General features: G+C 38.7%; 1 protein-coding gene across 1 annotated transcript in view; it reads left to right on the forward strand.

Annotated features, from left to right (window-relative positions):
* LOC126484290 (B9 domain-containing protein 1) overlaps positions 1 to 14,817 on the forward strand; it is a 55,503-nt gene extending 40,686 nt beyond the window's left edge. Inside the window, exons 2-5 of the mRNA XM_050107717.1 lie at positions 3,840 to 3,951; positions 4,034 to 4,142; positions 9,747 to 9,865; positions 14,648 to 14,817. Of these exons, the coding sequence (XP_049963674.1) occupies positions 3,840 to 3,951; positions 4,034 to 4,142; positions 9,747 to 9,865; positions 14,648 to 14,751 (444 nt within the window). The 3' untranslated portion in view covers positions 14,752 to 14,817. The remainder of the gene's footprint in view (positions 1 to 3,839; positions 3,952 to 4,033; positions 4,143 to 9,746; positions 9,866 to 14,647) is intronic.
* Positions 14,818 to 23,913: the final 9,096 nt, after the last annotated feature.

Raw genomic sequence — 23,913 nt, forward strand, 5'->3', positions numbered from 1 at the left:
AAATAGGTTTTCAGCCAACTAGCTATAGAATTTTCTTTTAAATAATTTCCAAGACATGGACCATGCTAAGGGTGATAATTTATTAAAGATTTTTAGGAAGCTCACTCTGGGTGAGTGGGCTGTTTTTACCAATCTGTGTCTTGGAATATGGATTTTAGTTTTGTCTCTCATGTAGCGTTGGTGACTGATATCTTCTCTTAAATGAAATTCTTTTACGTTCAGTTTAACATATAGTAAAGATACATATGTTGCACAAGCTCACACTTGTGAGTGTTTCAAATGTTCTAAACAGAAGTTGACAGTGATCTCTTGGCCAACCACACACATTTATCGTGTTCTTTTTTTATTCTTCCCCAAATAATTAATATGTGAAGAGTGACCCCGTACTGTCAGTCCCTAAGAAATGTGAAACTGGACAGTCCAAAATTGTCAGTCTTGGATATTCAGAACTGACTAATTTCCAAATTAGGTATGTTACCTTTGATATTATGTGGCAAATGTGATTGATATGTTCTCAGATGTCAACTTTGGGTCCACATGAAATTCTAAAAGTTTGTCTGATTAATTCTCTATAACATTATATAGCCATAACAGGAGCTGATGATCTAATGTGGTTTACACAGAAGTTTGTTGAAGGAGAACCATTTCACAATAGCATCTAATGATTCCAGTGGCATCTGTTTTACTGGTAATACCAGTGTGTCTTGATGGTGGTAATTATCTTTCTGTCGTTTGCATAGTAGAATACAAAATAGGGAACATGACGTGGGAGATCATCGACTGCAGTTATGAAAAAGAATGGTCCAAGAACTAATAACAGTCTCGACTACTACCATCAGAGAATGTTTGTTACTCAACAAGACATATTGTTCTCTGTTTCTTAAGTATGAAGCAATTACTTTATTGGTGTGTTTTGTGCCTCATAAAATTTAAGCTTCTCGAGCAATATTTCATTAGGTATACAATCAAAAGGTTTTTTCCTTAGATCATGTAAAACAGGTGATCCTTATTCTTATTTTGAAAAACTGTGATTGTCTGGTGTATAACATTAAAAACTAGTGAAATATTTTTTTCCCCTCATCTGTGACTGCTATAAATTTGCTTCTTCACCAACACAGGTTTTACTAAACACAAATTACAACTGAATCACAAAAAGTAACAGTACTTGACTCTTCTGGAAATACACAAAACAAAAGACTTAATGGCACAGATACCTCATGATCAATACATTCTCTAAATGTTTGTTGAATAACTGACATGTCAGTACTAGAGAAAACTGTTTGTATGTAAGTTCAAATGGGGAAAAATCAGACATGAACAGTGATCTTGGTGCATCCATATGCTACCATTTGTTCACTGGAAACACAAAGGTCAGTTGAACAGTGAGCGAAGACACTCCCTAGTTAGGCATGCAGATCCATACATTAACCAAACATTGTCGGTAGGTGACAATAAAATCCAAATCACAGTCCGGGGGGGGGGGGGGGACAGTGTTGTCATTAGTAGGCACACAGCAGAGCTTGCTCTAAACATGTGAGACCATGGCAGTTTGCAGCTGCTGCTAAGTGACCCAGCAGCTGTATCCTTTCATGCCTCACCTAGTGACCTCACTGGATGTAAGCATAATTATGATGACTGATTCATTTATACATCTAATGGGATTACAAGATTTCCCTTCTCGAATCAAGCCATAGGGTCAGAACCATCTTATCTGGTGTGGAGGGATGATGAAGTAGGTGTGGCCTGCTACAATGGGTGGTGTGTGACTTCGGCTTCCTTGGACTTGGCACCAGAGAGGTAGGAGGCAACAGAGGTGCAGACTCCCAAATTGCTGCTGGTTAGGAGGCGGGTGTGGTCCGATAAGTGACCTGGCACAGACTGTGGGGCCTCCTGCATATTGTCTGGGTTCAGATCTGACAGTTGGAGAAGCCTGAAAGCTGTTGCTGGAGTTGTTGTCTTGTAAATAAGCCCCACATAAGCTGTTAATAGCCTTGAAGGTGGGTGAGGCAGGCTGTCCGTGCCAGTGTGACAGATCCAGTTGCAGATCTTGCCCCGGATCAGTGCAAACAGAGCTGATTCTGATGCTGATGAAGGATCCCTTGAGATGTGGCTACCAGGACCAGTTGGTGCCCCTACTGGGCAGTAATGGAGCCATGTATCCAGCCAGGCATATGTCTGAAAATGCATGCCCAGACAAGGTTGCCCTCTCTAAGAGGTGTAACTACATCCTGCAGTTGTAGTGGCAGCAATAGATCTAGCAAGGAATGATGATAGCAGGGCATCCATACAATAGTTCTGCTTGGCTTCAGTTGTGGATCACTGTTTACTGTAAAAGGATAAAAAGGAAAGCAGTGCAGAATCATTGGATTTGGATGTCAATAGTTTTTCCATCTGTTCAGAGGGAGGGTGAAGTGGAGGTGCAGTAATATGTTTGATTGCATTTTGGGTGCAAAACTGTTGAAAACCAGTGGAAACAACTGCAGTTAGTTATCAGTGAGCAGAGTTCATTGGTCCCCCTCAGAAGAAAAAACACTGGGCATGGTCTTTAGTGGCATTCTCTACCATAGTCTGTTGAATTTTGATTATATATAGCAAATGAGAGTATGTGTTTATTAAACTGAACTACATGCCCACATGAAATGGACCTGTGTAGTCCGCATACACTTGACCCCATAGCTAGGTAGGTGTAGCCCACAGCTGGTAGGGTTGGGGGCAGTGCAACTCACTGCAACGGCCAAGCTTGGTACTGTTAAGACGCATACAATATCCTCACTGACCTGTGTCCAGTACACATGTCACCAGGTCAGAGTCTGCTTTCTGGAAATGCCCTTGTGGGACTGATGCAGATTTCGCAATATAGTGGAGCTTAGAACTTCTGAAATCACCACATGACACTGGCAGTAATCTTCATTCAGTAGTAGGACAGCTTTACAAAGGTAGACATGTTGTCATGAAAAGAAACAACGGAATTCTGTGCTTAGCTAAAAGCAAACATCATGTGTGCCAATCCTTGCAATGGGTTCCAAATCATTGTGTTTACTACTGAAGTCTGAAAGCTTTTGTGGTTTTCTTGAATCTGACTTTGTGTTGCTGGACAGTATCTGCAGATATTGTACTGAGTCATGAGGCGTACTTTACAAGTTGACGTGTCACCTATCTTGATAACAAAGCACCTTGTCTAAGGAGTAAGTTCACCAGGTGGTTTACTACTTTCTTTTATGCTTGTGAGAGCATTGTTCAGAACATCATTCTTATGAATGGCTTTTTGTGTTGTGTTATGTCTTTTGCAGCTACTGTTAATGTTATTAATGTTGCTGGATGTTACACCACTTGCATTACACTGCAGTTGAAATCTTTATGAAATAAGGTATTCATCACTGTGTAATATGGACATTGTTCTTCATCAACATTACCACAGAAAATCATGTTACAAACAAACAGAATTGTGGGGCACTTACAGGTTTTGTATTAATGCTTTATAATCATCTTTCTCCTGTCTCTAGATTTTTATATTGAACATATTTTATATCTTAACAGTCCCTATCATTCTCATCACTTAAATGGCAGTAACATTAGCATACTTTGTGAAATCATTATATATTTTCAAATTTGTTCAATTCCTAATATAGCTGCTTGGAACATCATCTAAAATCACCCCTTCTGATGTTACAATTTATTTCTCATAGCATATCTTTGGCAGCAGCTATTATATTTGGTTATTTCATTAGTTTTGCATTATATTAACTGCTTAAGTCTAGCATTAGCTGAAGCACTGTTAAATTTTAAATGCAATGTTATGTTGTTGCAATGATGCACTTTTTTTTTTGTTTTTGCCCCAGGGAACTGAAGAAGGTATTTCACAGTTATCAAAACGAAGCAACGATGAAAGACAAACATGTACCTGGAATTTTCCTCTAGAAATTACTTTTAAAAGCACGAATCCCTTTGGCTGTGGGTAACTAATTACTTTTTTATGATTGATTGCTACAGAGTTTCCATTGCCAAATGCTGTGTAATTGCATATTTTTTGCAGGGCCACAATTAGTTATTAGTGTTTATGGACTTGACCTGTTTGGAAATGATATTGTGAGAGGGTATGGTCTTTGCCATCTACCTATAGCTCCAGGACATTACAAGAAAGTGTATGTATTCACATTCATATTTCTCCCAGGATTATATTATTTTATATCTTTATTATACAGTTTTGACAAATTATGACCATTGTGAGAAACAGTACTGCAAAGAAGCCCTGACTCAGAACCTAAAATTGAGTATCAAATTTTGGCTTTTGCTAAAAGGAGGAACCAACAACAAAAAACTGATGGCAAGTCATGAAGTATGAAAAATGAGGGAATTCACTGTAATCAAATTATATATTTGCCAGTTGTTGAAGTATTAGATCATATTTTTGATAACAGAAGTTTCTGGCAGAACATAAATAATTTAGGAGTAAAGGTGACAACTCACAGATTAGTAGAGGTGTTCAATACACTGCGCCAGGATTGCAGTTCTGCATCTTGACTGTGGCTAGGGGTTGTGCCTGGTGGAGAGAACGAGGGAAGAAAGGAGGCAAGAGGAAGGGTTGGTCCTGCCTCTGATGGGATAGGATGAGTCTGTAATGGGATAGGAGTAGGTTGTGCTGCGTGAGTGTATTGGACAGGTCTTGCACCTGGGTCTTCCACAGGTGTATGATCTATGTGGCAAAGCATTGGGAGTGGTTGTGGCATAAGGATAGACAAGGATTAGGTGTCGGTGGAATACTAATTTAGAAAAGGTGGGAAGTGTCGTGGATAGGATGTTCCTCATTTCTGGGCACAATGGTAAATAGTTGAAAGCCTGGCGAGGGATTTGATTCAATTGGTCTGGTCCAGGATGATACTAGGTGATGAGTCCTTTGCATCTGGTTGTTGGGGGATTAGGGGTTTACAAGGAAATGGCATGGGAAGTCTCTGGTCTAGGTGTGGAGGTAGTGCCTGTCTGTGGAGGCCTTAGTGAGACTGTCGGCACACTGGACAAGGGAATTCTAGTCACTGCAGATGCACTGCCTACACATCGCCAGACTTTAATCGTCACTCTGTTATTCTCAACTCATAATTTAATCATTGTCGTTGTAACTTATCAGCAAGTGGAGTCATACCATGTAATATAAATATAAAATAACTCTTTATGCAAAGTTTGCAGAATTGTGCACAATCTCGTGCACAAAGATCGCTGTTGTTGATTGGCTTGTTTAACAAATATAGTTGAGTTTGTATTTTGTAAACTTTTGCTAGCTGACTGCGCAACATTGGATACTTCCCATACAATATTATGAAATTTGTGTTGGAGCAAATTGATGTTTTCGACGAGTGAACATCATTTATTTTTCACAGTTTGTCCGAAATATCTTTAACAGTTAGGCATTCACCTATGCATAGCAAAAGCTTCACATTGAGCAACAAAACAAACCTTTAGTTTTAAGCATAACAAGTATAACAACAAATGAAAGGACATCAGACATCCATTACACACCAACATCAAAGTATGACAATAAATGGAAGCACGTCAGACATTCATTACACACCAACATCAATCAACAAATTAAGAGTTTCTATTGAGTTACAATCTTCAAAGAATATTAACATTTATAACAGTATAGGAAATGCGGTACTTTTACACAATTTAATTTTTTTTAAAAAGGAACACACCCCCATATGACTGTTTTATTGTTTATTTAAGTACAACCCAAGTTTTGGCCTTTTGTGCTATTTTCAAGTATTTGATTTTACGTCTTTAACATATCATGATCTGATCATGTAAGTGTAGAAAATTTGTGGAATGTTTTCAAAGAGATAGTATTGACAGCAATTGAGATATATATACCACATAAATTAATAAGTGATGGTACTGATCCACCATGGTACACAAAACGGGTCAGATCGTTTCTGCAGAAGCAAAGAAAAAAACATGCCAAATTAAAAAGAACGCAAAATCCCCAAGATTGGCAAAGTTTTACAGAAGTTCGAAATATGGCTCGTACTTCAGTGCAAGATGCTTTTAATAATTTCCACAACGAAATTCTGTCTCAAAATCTGGCAGAAAACCCAAAGAGATTCTGGTCATACATAAAGCACACCCGTGGCAAGACGCAATCAACACCTTCACTGCGTGATAACAATGATTAAATCACTTATGACAGTGCCACTAAAGAATAGTTATTAAACGTGGTTTTCCGAAACTCCTTCATCAAAGAAGATGAAGTAAATATTCCTGAATTCCAATCAAGAACAACTGCCAAGATGAGAAAAATAGAAGTTGATATCCTCGGTGCAACAAAGCAGCTTAAATCACTTAATAAAGGCAAGGCCCTCGGTCCAGATTTTATACCAGTCTGGTTTCTGTCAGAGTATACTGATAAAATAGCTCCATATTTAGCAACTTTATACGACCACTCGATCACAGAAAGATCCACACCTAAAGACTGGAAAATTGCTCAAGTCACACCAATACCCAAAAAGGGAAGTAGGAGTAATCCGTTGAATTACAGGCCTATATCACTGACGTCGATTTGCAGTAGGGTTTTGGAACATATACTGTATTCGAACATTATGAAGTACCTCGAAGAAAATGATTTATTGACACATATTCAGCACGGTTTCAGAAAATATCATTCCTGTGAAACACAACTAGCTCTTTATAATCATGATTCCATATTTTTAGATTTCCAGAAGGCTTTCGACACTGTTCCTCACAAGTGTCTTCTAACCAAACTGCGTGCCTACAGAGTATCACCTAAGTTGTGCCTGGATTTGTGATTTCCTGTCAGAAAGGTCACAGTTTGTAGTAATAGACAGAAAGTCATCGAGTAAAACAGAAGCAATATCTGGCGTTCCCCAAGGAAGTGTTTTAGGCCCTTTGCTGTTCCTGATCTGTATTAACGACATAGGAGGCAACCTGAGTAGCCGTCTTAGATTGTTTGCAGATGATGCTGTCATTTACCATCTGTAAAGAAATCAGATGATCAAAACGACTAGCAAAATTATTTAGATAAGATATCTGTATGGTGCGAAAAGTGCCAATTGACCCTGAATAAACAAAAGTGTGAAGTTATTAACATGAGTACTAAAAGAAATCAGCTAAATTTCGATTACACGTAAGTCACACAAATCTGAAGGCTGTAAATTCAGGTAAATACTTAGGGATTACAATTACAAATAACCTGAGGTGGAACAATCACATAGATAATATTGTGGGTAGGGCAAACCAAAGACTGTTATTCATTGGCAGGACATTTAGAAGGTGCAACAGGTCTACTAAACAGACTGCTTACACAACGCTTGTCCGCCCTGTTCTGGAGCAGTCATCGAAAAAGTACAAAGAAGGGCAGCTCATTTTGTATTATCGCGAAATGGGGGAGATATTGTCACAGACATGATACGTTTATTGGAGTGGTGATCATTAAAACAAAGGCATTTTTCATTGAAACGGGATCTTCTCATGAAATTTCATTCACCAGTTTTCTCCTCCGATTGCAAAAACATTCTGTTGCCACCCACCTACATAGGGAGAAATGATCATCACGATGAAATAAGAGAAATCAGGGCTCACGCAGAAAAATTTAAGTGCTTGTTTTTCCTGCGTGCCGTTCAAGAGTGGAACGGTAGAGATACAGCATGCAGGTGGTCCATTGAACCATCTGCCAGGCACTTTATTGTGGATAGCAGACTAATCACGTAGACGTATATTGCAGGACACTTATCATGTTGTCAAGCTCAAAATTGGACATAAATTAAGAAAAATATTGGTTCCCCATGAAATGTAGATTAAGAACAGTGTGGAGTCTATAACACTTACTTTGAGAACTGCATGTATCACTTCGGTTTTACTATATGACTTCCTGTCAGTTACTACAAGCTGTGTCCTTTCTGATAGGAAATCACAAATCCAGTCACGCAACTGTGATGATACTCCGCAGACATACAAGTTGATAGAAGCCGCTTGTGAAGAACATGGTCAAAAACCTACTGAAAATACAGATATAAGGAATTAACTGGAGATCCACCATTGATAGCACTCATTACATTTGTGAATAAAAAGCCAGTTGTGTTTCACAAGAATGATATTGTATGAATTTCTGCTGGTTATGTATTAACAGATAATTTCTATAATTCAACACATACATCTGTTACTCTTTTTAGTTCACTGATTTGACCTGTGGAACTTTCATATCTTTAGGTATGGATCTGTTGAAGAGGGAGCAGTTGTATTTAATTGCTAAAAGTGTTTTTTGAGTAATGCAGTGGGCTTTCTAATGTGACATGTAGCATGTTCTGTAAATACAGTGAACAGCAGTTTCCAGTAAAAATATTTTGTCTATTTTAGGTGATCTGAATGTTTTGATTACCTGTGTATTGCACTAAGTTTCGTGCATCTGAAAATCATTACCAATATCAGAGATTTTGTGTTTTTTAAAATCGGCACGCATAATTTTTTTCCAACAGTATCCTGACCTGCTTTGTGTACCATGGGGGATCTGTTCTGTTTCATATTAATTTACTTGGTATAAAAGTTTTCATTGCTGTCAACACAAAGTCTTTGAATTTAAACCACATTTGGTTGATGCCTACATAGTTAATATGGAAGGAATGGAGACTATCTTTTAGGAAGTTACCAAGTGAATTTTCATCTATTTTGTAATGTCTGATGACAGTTTAAATAACAGTATTGATGAAGAACTGATGGAAGTACTGGAAATGGTTATATTTGACTGCTTGGAGACAATTTGCAGCCCTTCATGGACTTCATGTTCCCAAGCAACAATGTAATTTTTAAGGATGACGAAGCGCCATGTCACTGGGCCATAACTGTTTGTGATTGGTTTGAAGAATGTTCTGGATAATTAGAGTGAATGATTTGGCCACCTGGATTGCCTAACGTAAATCCTGTCGAACACTTTTGGGACATAATTGAGAGGTCAGTTAATGAACAAAATCCTGCACTGTCAACACTTTCGCTGTCATGAACGGCTATAGCAGCAGGAGGGATCAGTATGTTTGCAGGGAACTTCTAACAATTTGTTGAGTCCATGCAACATTGAATTGCTGAACTACGTTGGGCAAAAGGAGGTCCGAGTGATATTAGGAGATGTCTTATAGCTTTTGTCATCTGAGTGTAATAACAATAACAATAATAATAATAATAATAATAATAATAGTGATATTTTTGAGTGTACAAAAGTGATATTTTTGACATAGCAAGCTCAGAGGGAGAGAAATGTAGACATAGTGCACAAGCTAAGGCTTTGGGGAATAATGAAGGTCTAGTGGGAAATAACGGTATTTAGTTGTAATTGGGTAAGTGGTGCATACAGGACAAAGTAGACAGTATTGTTTTTGTAAGTATGTCATTAACTGTCTTTTGAAACTGGAGATGTTATTCAGTTCTGTTAATGTTAAGAGAGAGAATTTCAGTGTCATATCCGTGCTAGTAACAAGGACTAAGAGGAGGCAGCTGGTATAATTTGATTCTCCTCTACTAGAATGTACACCAGGAATACATATTATCTTTTGTAGAATTTTTTTAACATATTGACTTCACCCTCATTCTGGTAAAAATCTATTGTTCATTTGTCTTATATCATTGTACTAGATATCTCTATAATATGTAGAAGCTAGTGTCCAAATGTTATATTGACACTGAAATCTCATTGCTTTAAGAAATAAGTTTATATTGTGCATTCATGTATGAGCAGACTAATTGCCTTTTAGTGTGCCATTGTTCATTCCAGAATCAGCATCACTTCTGCAGAAATTTACATGTTGGCTGACTGGAAGGCGACCTGAGTATGTTGACCCCAGAGTGCTTGCCCAAGGTGAAGGTCGAGAAGGTAACTTTCACATTTTGTGTTGTAGCCACAAAGCTAAACAACAAAATTAAAAGTAAAATAAAGCAGAAAGCACCAAAACAGAGACTACAACCCGACAGAACCAAACACAAACATGCAGTACTATAACAGATATGTAGAATAATTAGAAAAAGATGAAAGAAAACACAAGATGGTACACAATGTCATACAAACACAGACTCATGCAAAAAATCACCAACATTTTCAAAATACACAACAGACAATTCAGTACAAAAATACATCCCAAAACTGACAAAAAACAGACACATACACCAGAAACCAGGTATACATCAACTACAGTGTAACACTTGTGAATGCAGATACATAGGACAAACAGGTAGAACATTTGATGTTAGATACAAACAGGTAGAACATTTGATGTTAGATACAAAGAACACATGAGAGCATGGAAGTGTGGGACAAACCACTCCACATTTGCAGAACACCTAAGAGAACATAACCACAAACCAACCACTAGAGAAGAAGACATGAAAATAATTAGAGTCAACAATAAAAAACACCACCTAACCCTGCAAAAAGATTACCAAATACAGAAAAACAAAGCAGAAAGGAAAACCTGTTGAATGATATAGTACACATGTCAAATAATAATAATAATAATACCACCACCCAATATAATAAGAATACCACCCAACATCTTTTCACTCACTTATCCACAGAACTTTGAAACCAAAAGTCAAATCAGCTGTCACCAAAGCTTTCAACCACTCTCTAACAGCTATTACATTCACAAAAAAAAAGACTTATATACAAACTCTTCAGCTCTCTCTCTCTCTCTCTCTCTCTCTCTCTCTCTCTCTCTCTCTCTCTCACACACACACAGGGATACAAACACCATGAATAGAAGTTGGTTTTGAACATATACTTTGTTAGGTTGGCAGTATGTAGATGTAGATAAACAAACCAAAGAGGAGGAAACACATAATGAAGTTACAATATTTACGTTATCAAAAGCACAGTGTTCAAACAAATAGCTATATCTAGTGGCAAAATAGTAATAGTACACCAAATCACTGTATCTAGTGGCAAAAGAATATTAGTATAGCACAAAAAAGAGGAGAAACATAGTGAACAGTGTGAAAAAGTTTGGAATACAAAACTGTGCTTATATTTTGGAAATAAAGTGGTAGTGCACCCCTTCTAAAGGGGTGTTCTGTTGTCCACCCAACCTCCATGACATCATAGTCCATCCCTATGCCACTCCCAGATTTTTATATTAGTATGACTACCAGCCAGCTGTCAGTCAGGATAAATTGCCATGGCCGAAGTGTGGCCAAGAGCAAAGTGGACCATCCTGTCGCACATCATGAAGCTGAACATAAGCATGCTCGATTTCAATGGCTGTTTCACAAGCCGAACCATCTGGATCCTACACTCCACCATCAGCTTCTCTGAAAATCACAGATGGAAGAACAAACAGTTTTTTCGTCATGCCTGTCTGCAACTCAGAGTGTTGTCTTTATAGTGATAGCAATCTATCCTTTTCATAATTGTTTATGTTCGAACTTGGACTTTCTATTGTTAGATATTGAATTTAATTGATGAATGCAAATAATGTAAAATACAGGCAGAAGGAAATACATATGCCTAAAAATGAGATTGACAGTAAATGAAAAGTGGCAAAACTGGAATGGCTAGAGGAAAATAGCAGAGCTGTAGTAGAAACTCACTTTTCCCTTTTCTCACATGAAATCCTGCGATCCATGAATGAAGGGAAACAGGCGGAGCACATATTCTTAGATTTACGTGAAGCCTTTGACACGGTGCCACACAGCAAACTATTACAAAGGTACAAACATACGGAATGGATTCCCAGGTATGTGAGTGGCTTGAAGACTGCTTAAGTAATGGAATCCAGTATGTTGTACTTGATGTAAGTCTTCATCAGAGACAAGGTTATCGTCAGGAGTGCCCAAGGGAACTGCAATTGGAGAGCAGTTATTTGCTGTATACATAAATGATCTGGTGGACATCAGTAGTTCTGCGGCTGATTGCTGATGATGCTGTGGTGTATGGGAAGGTGGCATCATTGAGTGACTGTGGGAGGTTACCAGGTATTTAGGCACAACATTGCAAAGCAATATGAAATGGAATGAGCATATATGGATTGTAGTAAGGAAGATGAATGGTGGACTTGGATTTATTGGGAGAATTTTAGGAAAGAGTGGTGCATCTGTAAATGAGACCAAATATAGGACACTAGTGCAACCCATTGTTAAGTACTGTTCGAGTGGCTGGGATCTGTACCAGATGGGATTGAAGGAAGACATTGAAGCAATTCAGAGATAGGCTGCTGCTAGATTTGTTACTGATAGGTTTGAGCAACACGTAAGTATTACAGAGATGCTTTGGTAATCACTGGACAGAAGGCGACATTGTTTTCGAGGAGATCTATTGAGAAAATTTAGAGAACAGGCATTTGAGGCTGATTGCAGAATAGTGCTCCTGCCACCAACATACATTTTACATAAGGACAATGAAGATCAGATATGAGAAATTAGGGATTGTATTGAAGCATATAGAAAGTTGTTTCTCTCTTGCTCAATTTGCGAGTGGAATGGGAAAGGAAATGTGCTGTATACCCTCTGCCATATGGCAGTTTGCAGAGTATGTATGTAGGTGTAGAACTATATGAATATCAAGAAATGAGTATGAGGGAAGGTTGGGAAGACTGAAAGGAGGAAAGAATAATTGAAAGGGCTATGCAAAGGAAATGAACTTGGAGACAGTATTACAGAAAAGTAAGAGGAAGTAGATGAGGTCCGTATGAGAGATATTGTGCTCCAAGAAGAATTTGGCAGTGTACTGAAAGACTTAATCCGAAACAAAGAATCTGGAGCAGATAACAGGCACTCTTTGGGGTTAGCTAATCATGATAAAGCAATTTCACCTGGTATGTGGGACATGAAACAGAAAAAATAGTTTTGGTCTTCAAAAAGAATGTAATAATCCCATGGTCAAAGAAGACAGGTGCTGACAAGGCACATCTTATTGAATTGCCAGGGTAAAAAATCATAGTTTTAAAATAGTAACATGAATTATGTACAGAAGAGTGGGATGAGTGGTAGAACCCAACCTGAGGGCTGATCACTTCCATTTTTGTATAAATTTAGGACCATGTGAGGCAATACTGACTATATAACAGAAGATAAGAGTGAAGAAAGGAAACTCACATTTGCAGGTTTAGTATATTTAGAACAAGATTTTGGTACTGTAGACAGGAGAGCAGTCTTTGAATTTTAGGTAGCAGGGATACAATGCATGAAGAGAATAGTTATCTGCAACTTTTACAGACACCAAGTTGCATTTATAAGAACCAAGGAATATGTAGGAAGGGCCATGAAAAAGAAATGCAGAGTTTGAGGTTGGCCAATGATATTGTGAGTTTATCAGAAGCAGCAAAGGACATGGATGATCATTTGAGCAGAATAGATAATTTCTTGAAAATTGGTTGTAAGAACAAAGGCAAAACAAGGATAATGAAGGGTAGTTGAATTAAATCGAGTAACACTGAGGAAACTAGTTTGGGAAATGAGACACTAAAAGTAATAGATGAGTTTTGCCATGTGGGCAGCAAAGTAATTGACAATGGCAGAACTGAGAATAATATAAAATGTAGACTGGCAGTAATAAGAAAAATCTTTTATGATAAAGATAAATCTGTTAACTTGTAATTAAGTGTTAGGAAGTCTTTTCCGAAAGTATTTGGAGTGTAGCATTATACAGAAGCAAAATGTGGGAGATAAACAAAATGACAAGAATAAAGTAGAAATCTTTGAAACATGGTGCTACAGAAATCAAATTGTGGAGAATAGAAATTTGTGGTACAAAATGACGAAAAGAAAGGGTAAAATGGTGGGGCGTATCGTGATGAATAGTTACTTTGGTAATGTCCTGCGTGTATGCTTGCATGCATGTTCACAGGGTGTGTGTGTATGTGTATGTGGGGGGGGGGGGGATAATAATTGAAGTGGGAGACTTAATTTCAAGTGTATGTAGATTGCAATAGTTAAGTGGAGATGAAGAGATTTGCATAGGATTGGCTAGCATGGCGAGCTGTATCAAACCTGTCTTCAGGCTCTTCAGGCTGAAGGCAATAACAACAAAATCGTCAAAACATAAAATTCTAAAATCCAATGATACAGAGTAGCAAGAAAAAGATAATTTATGAAATAAAATTCTTGCAGTTCATTAATTAATTGACATGTTCTGCTTTCGTCAAAACAGGTTACTAAAATGTTAGTTTTCATGTGTGACTTACACTGAAACCTCTTTGTTATATGAAGGACATTTTGCTAACATCTTTTTTTTTGTTTGTTTGTTGCATTGGTGTGTGTGTGTGTGTGTGTGTGTGTGTGTGTGTGTGTGTGGTATGAGATGATATCCAAAAGCTACCAAAATATACTGATTAAAATTCTGTCATACAGTCACTTTCAATCACTCCGTGAGTGTGATTGCACTGATCCCAGTGTTTCTGCTACTTTTGAAACGCACACAGGAAGTCTTCCTTTGTTAGGGTGTTTAGCACACACTGCAGTTCCACTAAAATCTTCTAAACCAGTCAAACCTGCATAATTTTAAGTTTATATTCATCTCGGAGGAGGAGGAGGAGGAGGAGGAGGAGGAGAAGAAGAAGAAGAAGAAGAAGGTCATCACCTTATACTGTAATATTTTGTTATTGTTTTGCTTTCTTCTGCTACTTTTCTTCCCTCTGGTATTTTATTATTGTTTCCATATTTTCAGTGACCCATGTTCAGTCTCGAGGGAATGTCCAGATCGAGTTTAGTGTAATGATGCACAACTTCTCTGCATCTGGGTACTCAAATCATGTAAATGTACACCAGTAGAAGAAATTTAATTTATTATTGTAAATACATAATTTTGTTTTTAATAAACAGACTTGAGAAAATAAATTATATGAATATGCAGTTCACAAGAAACCTACAGAATCCCTACGTATGCATTAGAAGATAGTGGCAATAAGGTATATAACATGTTTCTCTTCATTATTTCAGATATTTCTTATTATTATTGCAATTTTTGCCCAAAATATACACATTTTGTCAAAACTTGGTATCCTATAAATGTCATTGTTCTTCGTGCAGTATTCATTAAGTTACAATGAACAGTATATCTCAGAGCAAAGAAAATTTTGGAGTTATTAGTTGATTTGTACCTTTGGAGCATCTGTCATGCCATGAGGAAATGTAAGCACTACAAAGTTATTTATTTTCTACAGTGTACAACTATGTAACTACAGAAAAAATATTAGGACACCACCACACAAAGCCACTAGTGTGCTATGGTTAGCTAACTTGTCAAGATGGCTCCGTATGCATTGCGTAACTTACTGGATCACTGTAAATACACACGGAAACCATCTCTGAGAGTAAGAGAGAGGTGGGGGGGGGGGGGGGAGAAAGCAAGCACAGAACAACTACTGGCTTGGTGAGAAGAATGTGCATGACAGGAAAGTGTGAGTGATTCTGCTGTGCATTGTCACGTACTCTAGAGTATGCACTGTTCTAAAAACATTTTGCAAGTACATAAACACTATGACTGATTTGATGAGGATCAAATTATGTAAATATGTATAATTGTCTCTCTTCTTTAGTGCACTGACACTTTTGGAACAATACTAGTCAAATTATCCCTGTGTGTGTGTGTGTGTGTGTGATCAGTAGGTGCTGTATCAATAATTTATTTCTTATTAATTCTGGGTGTACTTTTCATCACAATACATATTTCATGTGATTCAGTTAAAAAATTGTCAATGATAGGATTTTCTCATTTGTATTACAACACGGACGTGAGTTCTGTATCCATGTTTCAATATGAAGTATTAGGTAGTACAGTAGCTGTGCTCCTGCGCCAGCAAGATTTAAAAGAGAGGAGAGTGTAGATTTTTCTCCTGCAAGGTTACGCAACAATTTTCATCGCATATTTGTTCACACTAAAACACTGCAGGTCTTAGCGATGTGATGCACTCGACAGTAATCTTAATCTTATAATTTATGTTAATGTGTGATAGTTATGCTTGGTGCACACCATGGAGCTTCTTTTGTAAGCCGCCAGTTACTCTGCTGATTTTCATCCCTCCCCTCAGAAGGAAATGTATAAAAATATTGCTTATAGAATTGGGTATGATCCACCTATAGTCGATGACATCTATAAACAAGCGAAAAACAAGAAAGACAGGAATAAAACTGCTACGAGGGTGTTCCCAAAAGTAAGGTCTCGTATTTTTTATAAGTACATAGACCTGTTTATTTCTACAATGGTTTACATCAGTTTACATCTTGAACATTTAGCTATTTTTCGACATAATCACCATTTCTGTTGATGCATTTTTGTAGATGCTGTGGCAGTTTTTGTATGCCCATGTCATACCGGCTCGCCGCCATGTTGTTCAGAAAGTTATGAACCTCGTCTTTCACCTCGTTGTTGGAGCTGAATCCCTCTCTGGCCAAATGTTCTTTTAACCTAGGGAACTGGGCACCAAGGCAGGACTATAGGGTGGGTGGGTGATTATGTTCCACTGAAACTGTTGCAGGAGAGCAATGGTTTGGCGAGCGATGCGTGGGTGAGAGTTGTCATGGAGAATGTGTACGGGCTTGCTCAACATTCCTCTTCTGCTGCTCTGAATTGCTGCCCATTTGAGTTTTTTCAGACTCTCACAGTACCTTTCAGCGTTAATTGTGGTTCCAGCGATTCAGCTCCAACGACGAAGTGAAATAAGAGGTTCATAACTTTCTGAACAGCATGGCAGCGAGCTGGTATGACATGCGCATACAAAAACTGCCACAGCGTCTACAAATATGCATTGACAGAAATGGTGATTATGTCGAAAAATCGCTAAATGTTCAAGATGTAAACTGATGTAAACCATTGTAGAAATAAACAGGTCTATGTACTCATAAAAAATAGGAGACCTTACTTTTGGAATTACCCTTGTACTAAGGTAAAGGAGAAAAAGTACATTCTATGGCCTACAATGGCCCCCCTCTGACAAAACTCGGCAACAGTTTCGTAATTTTAATACAGCCCTTGTCTTTAATACAACTAATACTTTACGCTCTAAACTGAATAGGAAATCAGCACGATGGGTACAGAAGTGCTGGTGTGTACAAACTGCACAGTGATGAGTGCGAAGGCTTTTATGTTGGCCGGACAGGGAGATCATTTTTCACCCGCTTCAGAGAACACACAAGCGTACGTATCATAACTACCTTTGGGGACCATTTTTGCACATCTAAATATAAAGTAGTTGACATACGCCGTAGTATGAATAATATTCATAAAGCTGCCAAAGGTAACAAGTTTAATATACTGCCAACTGCTTCAGAATTCTGGTGTATGTGCTACAGCTTTAAATTTTCCTCGTAAAAACAATGGTTCGGTATCTAACATTGATACCCTTTTCTGCTTCTGAGGATTCAAGATGACTCAGTTGAAAGCTACAGATACTTATGGCAACACTAAGTATTTTAGCTTGCTGCTGAAACAGGCACAAGGAAATCTATCATCGCTTTCGCCGTTGATGAATGTTACCAGGACGAAAACTTAAGTTTGGCCTAATCACATAGTATACTTCTTTGACCAATTATGCTTCCGGTTTTTGTTGCTGAAAATTCGAGACTTCCAGTTTAAAACTTGTACTCTACCTTATTAATGCGTGAGGTCCCTGAGATCACTTCTTTAACATAAATAACTAAGTAGGCTGTAGCAGCCAACGTGTAAACAGCAGCGCGCTAGTATGCTCATTGTGGCCACCGACAGCTACCTGGTCGTACTTTCCCTATACATAGCTCTTGTTTGTCCCCTAGCATTGCATCATCTCTGGGAAAACATATGTATGGGGTCTTATTTGACACCAAAGCGATTCTACTAACTCTATGGAGACAAAATGTAAAATATTTCTACAAAAATAACAATGACTTATTGTGAGACCCATGCGCATTATTGAAATTAAAACTCCAATGTTGCAAGCCATAATTAAGTTTCAACCTTATAAAAAACTATCAGTGGAAATGTTCCTACCACTTCCCCTCAGGTGACCAACTATATAACGTGCCACTTGTTTCCCCAGCTCTATTCCCCTTCATTCAGCAGATTTCCCTGTATGTAGTTGTGTGTTTATGAGGTAATTGGTCTTAAAATCTACAGCAATGCACACTTTTATCCTCTGATGTCCAGGTTTTGAGGGAATGTGCAACTTGAGTGGACATCATCCCCAGAAAGTACGTACGTGCTCATCAGCTGTAATATAAGGCCCAGGGATATAAGACGAAATGCATGTATCAATGAAAATTTCAAACACAGCCCGTATAGTTTCAGCTATTGATCCAGAAACCGCTTTTCTCTCTTCTCTTGTAAGTTTATAATCGAACTGGAGATGCATCAGAAAATCAGGAAGTCATGAAAAGCTCATCATGACTCGAAAAATGGGCAAGCCATACTCATCTGATCGAAATTTGCTCAGAGGTTTCCGCCCTGCCTTATGTAAACCAGCTATTATTAGGAGACCAAAGAATGTCTGTGGTTCTGTAGAATCAAGTTCAATCCAGTACTCAAGGTATGGGTGTAGAATTTTAATGTCTCCTGCATGATTATTGGTATGCATTACTAGTATACTTTGCATGTGACTGCTGATTAAAAGTCTGAGATAATCTGCCGTTGTCTGCATTTGTGATCTAAGGTGATGTGGAATATGTGCAGTTCCATGTATTCTACAGGGTGTTTCAAAATGAACATACCGGTTTTAAGGCGTTGTAGCATTTACTACGTTCAACTTACGGTTTTGTTTGTATACCTGTGCGCAATGGGAAGAGTATGGAATGACAAAGAGTGACTGAAAAACGTGTTGAACGAGTGCGAATCTTTCACATTTAGCCCAAGCAATATCTCCGCAGAAAGTTTATGGGCCTTTCTTTTTCGGTGAATCAACTGTAACTGATGTTTCTTATTGTGATGTGCTACAGCTACGGCCCGTGCCTCAATGGAAAGAAGCTGAACAACACATATTTATTTGGGAAGCAAGATGGTGCGCCACCTCACTGGCAGAAATCAGTACGCGACTGGTTAAACGGCGTTGTATCCGCCCGGTGGATTGGGCGCAAGGGACCGGTTGACATGGTATTTTATGCATGACCACCTTCACACACGATCTGACGCGATCATGTGTATGTACCTCCGATACCGGCTGATCTATTCGACTTTAGCAACAGTGTTATTGCAACAGTTACTCTGACACATTGATCAATGTTTCAGAACAACTCGCCTATCGACTCAATGTGTGATCGGTGTTCACACTGAATAATTGTAAGAAAAACTGTTTGTGTTTCTCTTTCATTTGGTGTATTGTAAGTTGAATGTAATATGTGCTACAAAGCCTTAAAACCCGTATATTCATTTTGAAATACCCTGTACTACTGGAGGGCTGCTTGCACATATCTGTTGGTTCTATGTCTTACGTTATCTGTCCACTTCTAGGTACAAGAGTAGGCGCACTAGTTTCTTAAATACCTTTATCATCTTCACATTTATTTACGTTCACCTCATCTTTGACCTGTATATCCTCCTGCCACATCTACGTTAGCGTCTCTCTCATTCCTGTTTCCAAAAATTGACTCATTATCATTATCACTCTTACATATATCTGCTAAAATCTGCTTGAGCCTGTAACAGCTTTCAAATCATATATCGCGATCCATAATGAATAAAATGTGATACCGCGCGTTACTTCAACAAACGCAATTCTTGACTGTGAACTAGTTCCAACCATGCGCATGTATTTATTTTCTACAAATTGGTTACAACAGTGGATATATAAATGCTGGTTGATAAGGTGCAGTATTGCTAAGTTTTTATTTTCGTAATAAAGTTTAAATATAACACTGAAAATCACACTATATATCTGGAGTATTTTCTGACCCCACTGAAAAAAAATTCAAATTATTGTATTAGTAACATGATATGACCATAAATATTTTGCCCAGTTATAATAAAAAGAACACAAAAAGCATATCTGGAGCATGAGAATTCTGTGTCCACATTGAAACTGTTTATTTGTATTTAAGAGCCTTTGAGTCTAGGACACCAGACAGCAAGCAAGGGATAAGCAGCAGCGGGATATCAGGCCCAATATGGACGCCGCCAGCTAGTTGATCTTACATTCCATATACAAAGCTCTAGGTTATACCACCCTCATTACGCCCCTGCCTTAGGCCCCGTAAAGTATTAGTCCACATGGATTCTCCCACTCTTACACAATGGTGGGGGTTGATCATTGCAAACCCGCCAATTTATAATACATGGTCGTTCGATTGAACACTGCTTAGAAATTCCATCCGGATGAGTTCTAGATGGTGACAGAACCATTTGAAGCAACAAAACGAACAAGCTGCATTAGTTCTGTGGACTATACGTGCCAGCCCCACTTATTCTGTGACTCTGCATGCTGGGCGAGGTAGACGCTGCTAGACCCTACAACAAAAAGTCCCAACCAGCTACGCATTCAATTTGCAGATTATACAGTATCTTTTGCCAAAGATAATCTTATCTCCGCATCACGCTGCTCCAGCAAAGATGGTAGTGGGGCGACGATCATTTTGCCCAGGATCAGAGGGGGAGAGAATTACCACACTACAGTCATCGAGCGATGCAGGGGAATCTGACTGTTGTTATCTCTGAGATAAGTGGTAGGCGAGCGCGAGAGAACTACTGTATATTCGGCCATGTTCTGGTCGCATTCGCTTGTGTTCTGTAGGTTATTGGTCTTTTCGCGAGCCATCAAAGGAAGTTCATGTTCTGTCCGCTTCGGTGTTAACAGTACAGAAGGCTTACTAGTCTGCTGTCTTATACTTCTGTTGTTCGCATGAGCTGCACGATCAGGGAGTGGTCCGAAGATGAACCATTCGCCAAAGCCACAGCTGGAAATACCGGTAATGTGTGTGGTAAGTGTGCCTACTTTGTGTGTGTGTGTGTGTGTGTGTGTGTGTGTGTGTGTGTGTGTGTGAGAGAGAGAGAGAGAGAGAGAGAGAGAGAGAGAGAGATTTTTTCTATTCTGAAGAAGGCTTTGGCCGAAAGATAAGAGTGTAACAGTCTTTTAGTTGTGCCTGGCTGTACTCCGTGTGTCGTCTCTACGGTGAGCAGCAATCTATCCTTTTCATAATATGGTTGATATTCTATTCTGGACTTTTCATTGTTTGAATATAACTATCGTACGTTGACACGTTTGCTAGCCCTAAAGGGGAATCAAAAATGTAACTTAGCATTCCAAATTAATAGAGGATGAGGAAAGTGCCATTACATGGCGGTCGCGCGCGTATCGTCGCCCCCAATACGAACGACGCAGCGCGTTGAAACTGCAACGCTCCGTGCCGAGTTCGGCGTGAAGCGGTAAATTAAAAAATAAAACATGGACCGCCATCAATAATTTGAACGAAGCGGGGCCTGTGTCTGACTGGTGTAGGTCGCACAACGACGGCCGGCCGCGGTGGCCGTGCGGTTCTAGGCGCTCCAGTCCGGAGCCGTGCTGCTGCTGCGGTCGCAGGTTCGAATCCTGCCTCGGGCATGGGTGTGTGTGATGTCCTTAGGTTAGTTAGGTTTAAGTAGGTCTAAGTTCTAGGGGACTGATCACCACAGCAGTTGAGTCCCATAGTGCTCAGAGCCATTTTTGAGCACAACGACCTCACTGTTAGTGGACGACGGGCCGAATCATTCTTTCCGTCGCTCGCGTGAAAACTGTGGCAAGATGCAAATGAAATGAGTGGTGCACCGATCTCAGAAACGTGGAGCGATATACGTGGTTTGAAATTAATGACTGAACACGAGAAGTGTTCTGCCATATACGTCCACTAACAATGGGCCATCGGCGCCTCTTTTCCTGCCGTGATCGTCTGAAAAAATCATAAATCATAAAATATTAATAACAAAGTGACATGGAGGGTTGAAATTTAGAAATGAAAATCATAGTAAAGTTAACTTTGACTATATTATAAAGGTACATTTTAACATAGATTCATATAGAATGTCATGACAATGCGTCCTTACCTAATCAGAGCGGGAACAGAACAGAAGAAAACCAGCGGACGCTAGACAAAAGAATTAAATATAAAAATGACTAACGAAATTAAGCAGAGGTTGTACATCAGCAGATACATCGATAAGTACACACATCTGAAACTACAAGGCAGGATATAATACGGAATCTCTGACTCCGTAAATGCCTGAAATAATTTTAAAAGCAAAATAAATACTACTAACTAGAAAGTAAAACTACAACATGGCTCTGATATCTAAGAGATCCACAACACAAAAGCCAAAGGAAAAGAAATATGACTGGATTAAAATTAAAAATATACGAAAAGCCTGATCATTTTCATTTCTTAAGTTCACATTAGCTGTAATTATATTGCTAATGTGTCACTGTTATATTAGAGTTTCTTTTACTGATACATAAAAATGATTTACCTGGGATGTGCTGCCTGTCCGTGAACAAAATATGCAGGTGAACATTAATAGAACCGACAGACTGCAGGGACGGATTCATGACTGAATGTAGGGTGCAACGAACATTTGTCCAGAAATGCATCCTTGTCACAGTAGATCGCGCCGATGAATGACAGTTTATCTGACCATGCACCACGTGTTTGTGTTGCAGGCTGTGTGATTGACGCAGCGCACTGTAAGCAGCAGAATATCGGTATTCATGTCGAGAACAAAAATAACGAGGGGAGTAAAGCAAGAATGCCTATTATCACCATATTTGTTCAACTTATTTATTGAAAAAACCATTGAAAAACTGAAAAGAATAACCAAAGGAATTAAAATTAACGGGGAACGAATACACTGTATCCGTTTTGCAGATGATTTAGTAGTACTTGCCGATTCAGTAAAGGAAATGGAGTTTATGTTGCTAAAATTTGCCGAAATCCTAAGAAAATTTTATCTAAAAAAAAAGAAGAAGAAAACAAAAACTATGGTAGTAGGGGAGAAAAAAGAAAATTGTAAAGTTAATATTAAACTAGAAGATGATGATGTAGAGCAGGTTGAGAACTTCTGTTATTTGGGGAGCACAATCACTGATGACAATAAATGTATCACAAATATAAAGAGAATAGCCTTGGCAAAGCAATCTTTCCAAAATAAAAGGAATTTACTAACAGACAATCATATAAGCCTAGAAAGTAGGAAAAAGTTTGCCAAAACTTTTGTCTGGAGTGTCTTAACATACGGATGTGAAGCGTGGACTCTGGGAAAGGCAGAGAAAAAAATGTGGATATGGAGAAGAATGACAAAACAAGCTGGGTAGATAGAAAAAGTAATGAACAGGTCTTAAGAGAAGTGAATGAGAACAGAACACTGCTAAATTATATAGGAAGAAGAAAATCAAAAATTATAGGGCACATAATGAGACACAACCAGTTCCTAAAGAATGTATCTGAAGGAAAAGTTTTAGGGAAAAAACCAACAGGCAGGCCAAGAGCAACGTATTTAAATTACATCAAAGAAGATATGGGGATAAAATCGTATGAAGAATTGAAGAGGATGAGAATGGAGAGAGGGACGTGGCTAAATCGACAAGGAATAGCCTTTAGTTTATCATGACGATGATGTCGGAAACAAGCTGAGATGGTGTTTGTGTACGGCCAAACAGACGGAAGTGGTTGAGAGGTAGCACGGCTATACCGGAACAAGTACCCTCACATACAACAACCACATCACACAACATTTCAATCCTTTTTTGCTAGTCTGTATGATCACGGTCCTTTCAGACAGACGAACGTGCAGGGGGTTGGCGGATCGTCCTTACAGCAGTTTTGGAGCTTGCACTAGGGTTTGTCTCAATATCGGGTAGAACCTGGTCTTCCAAATGTGGTGTACGCACAGTCCGCCGCCTCCCTGTACGTTCGTCTGTCTGAAAGGACCCGTGATCACATAAACGCCCAAAAAGGGCTTAAAGTGTTGTGTAACGTGGTTGGTGTCTGTGAAGGTGCTTACCAGAC

The sequence above is a fragment of the Schistocerca serialis genome, chromosome 6 (assembly GCF_023864345.2).
Source record: "Schistocerca serialis cubense isolate TAMUIC-IGC-003099 chromosome 6, iqSchSeri2.2, whole genome shotgun sequence".
Lineage (NCBI taxonomy): Eukaryota > Metazoa > Arthropoda > Insecta > Orthoptera > Acrididae > Schistocerca > Schistocerca serialis.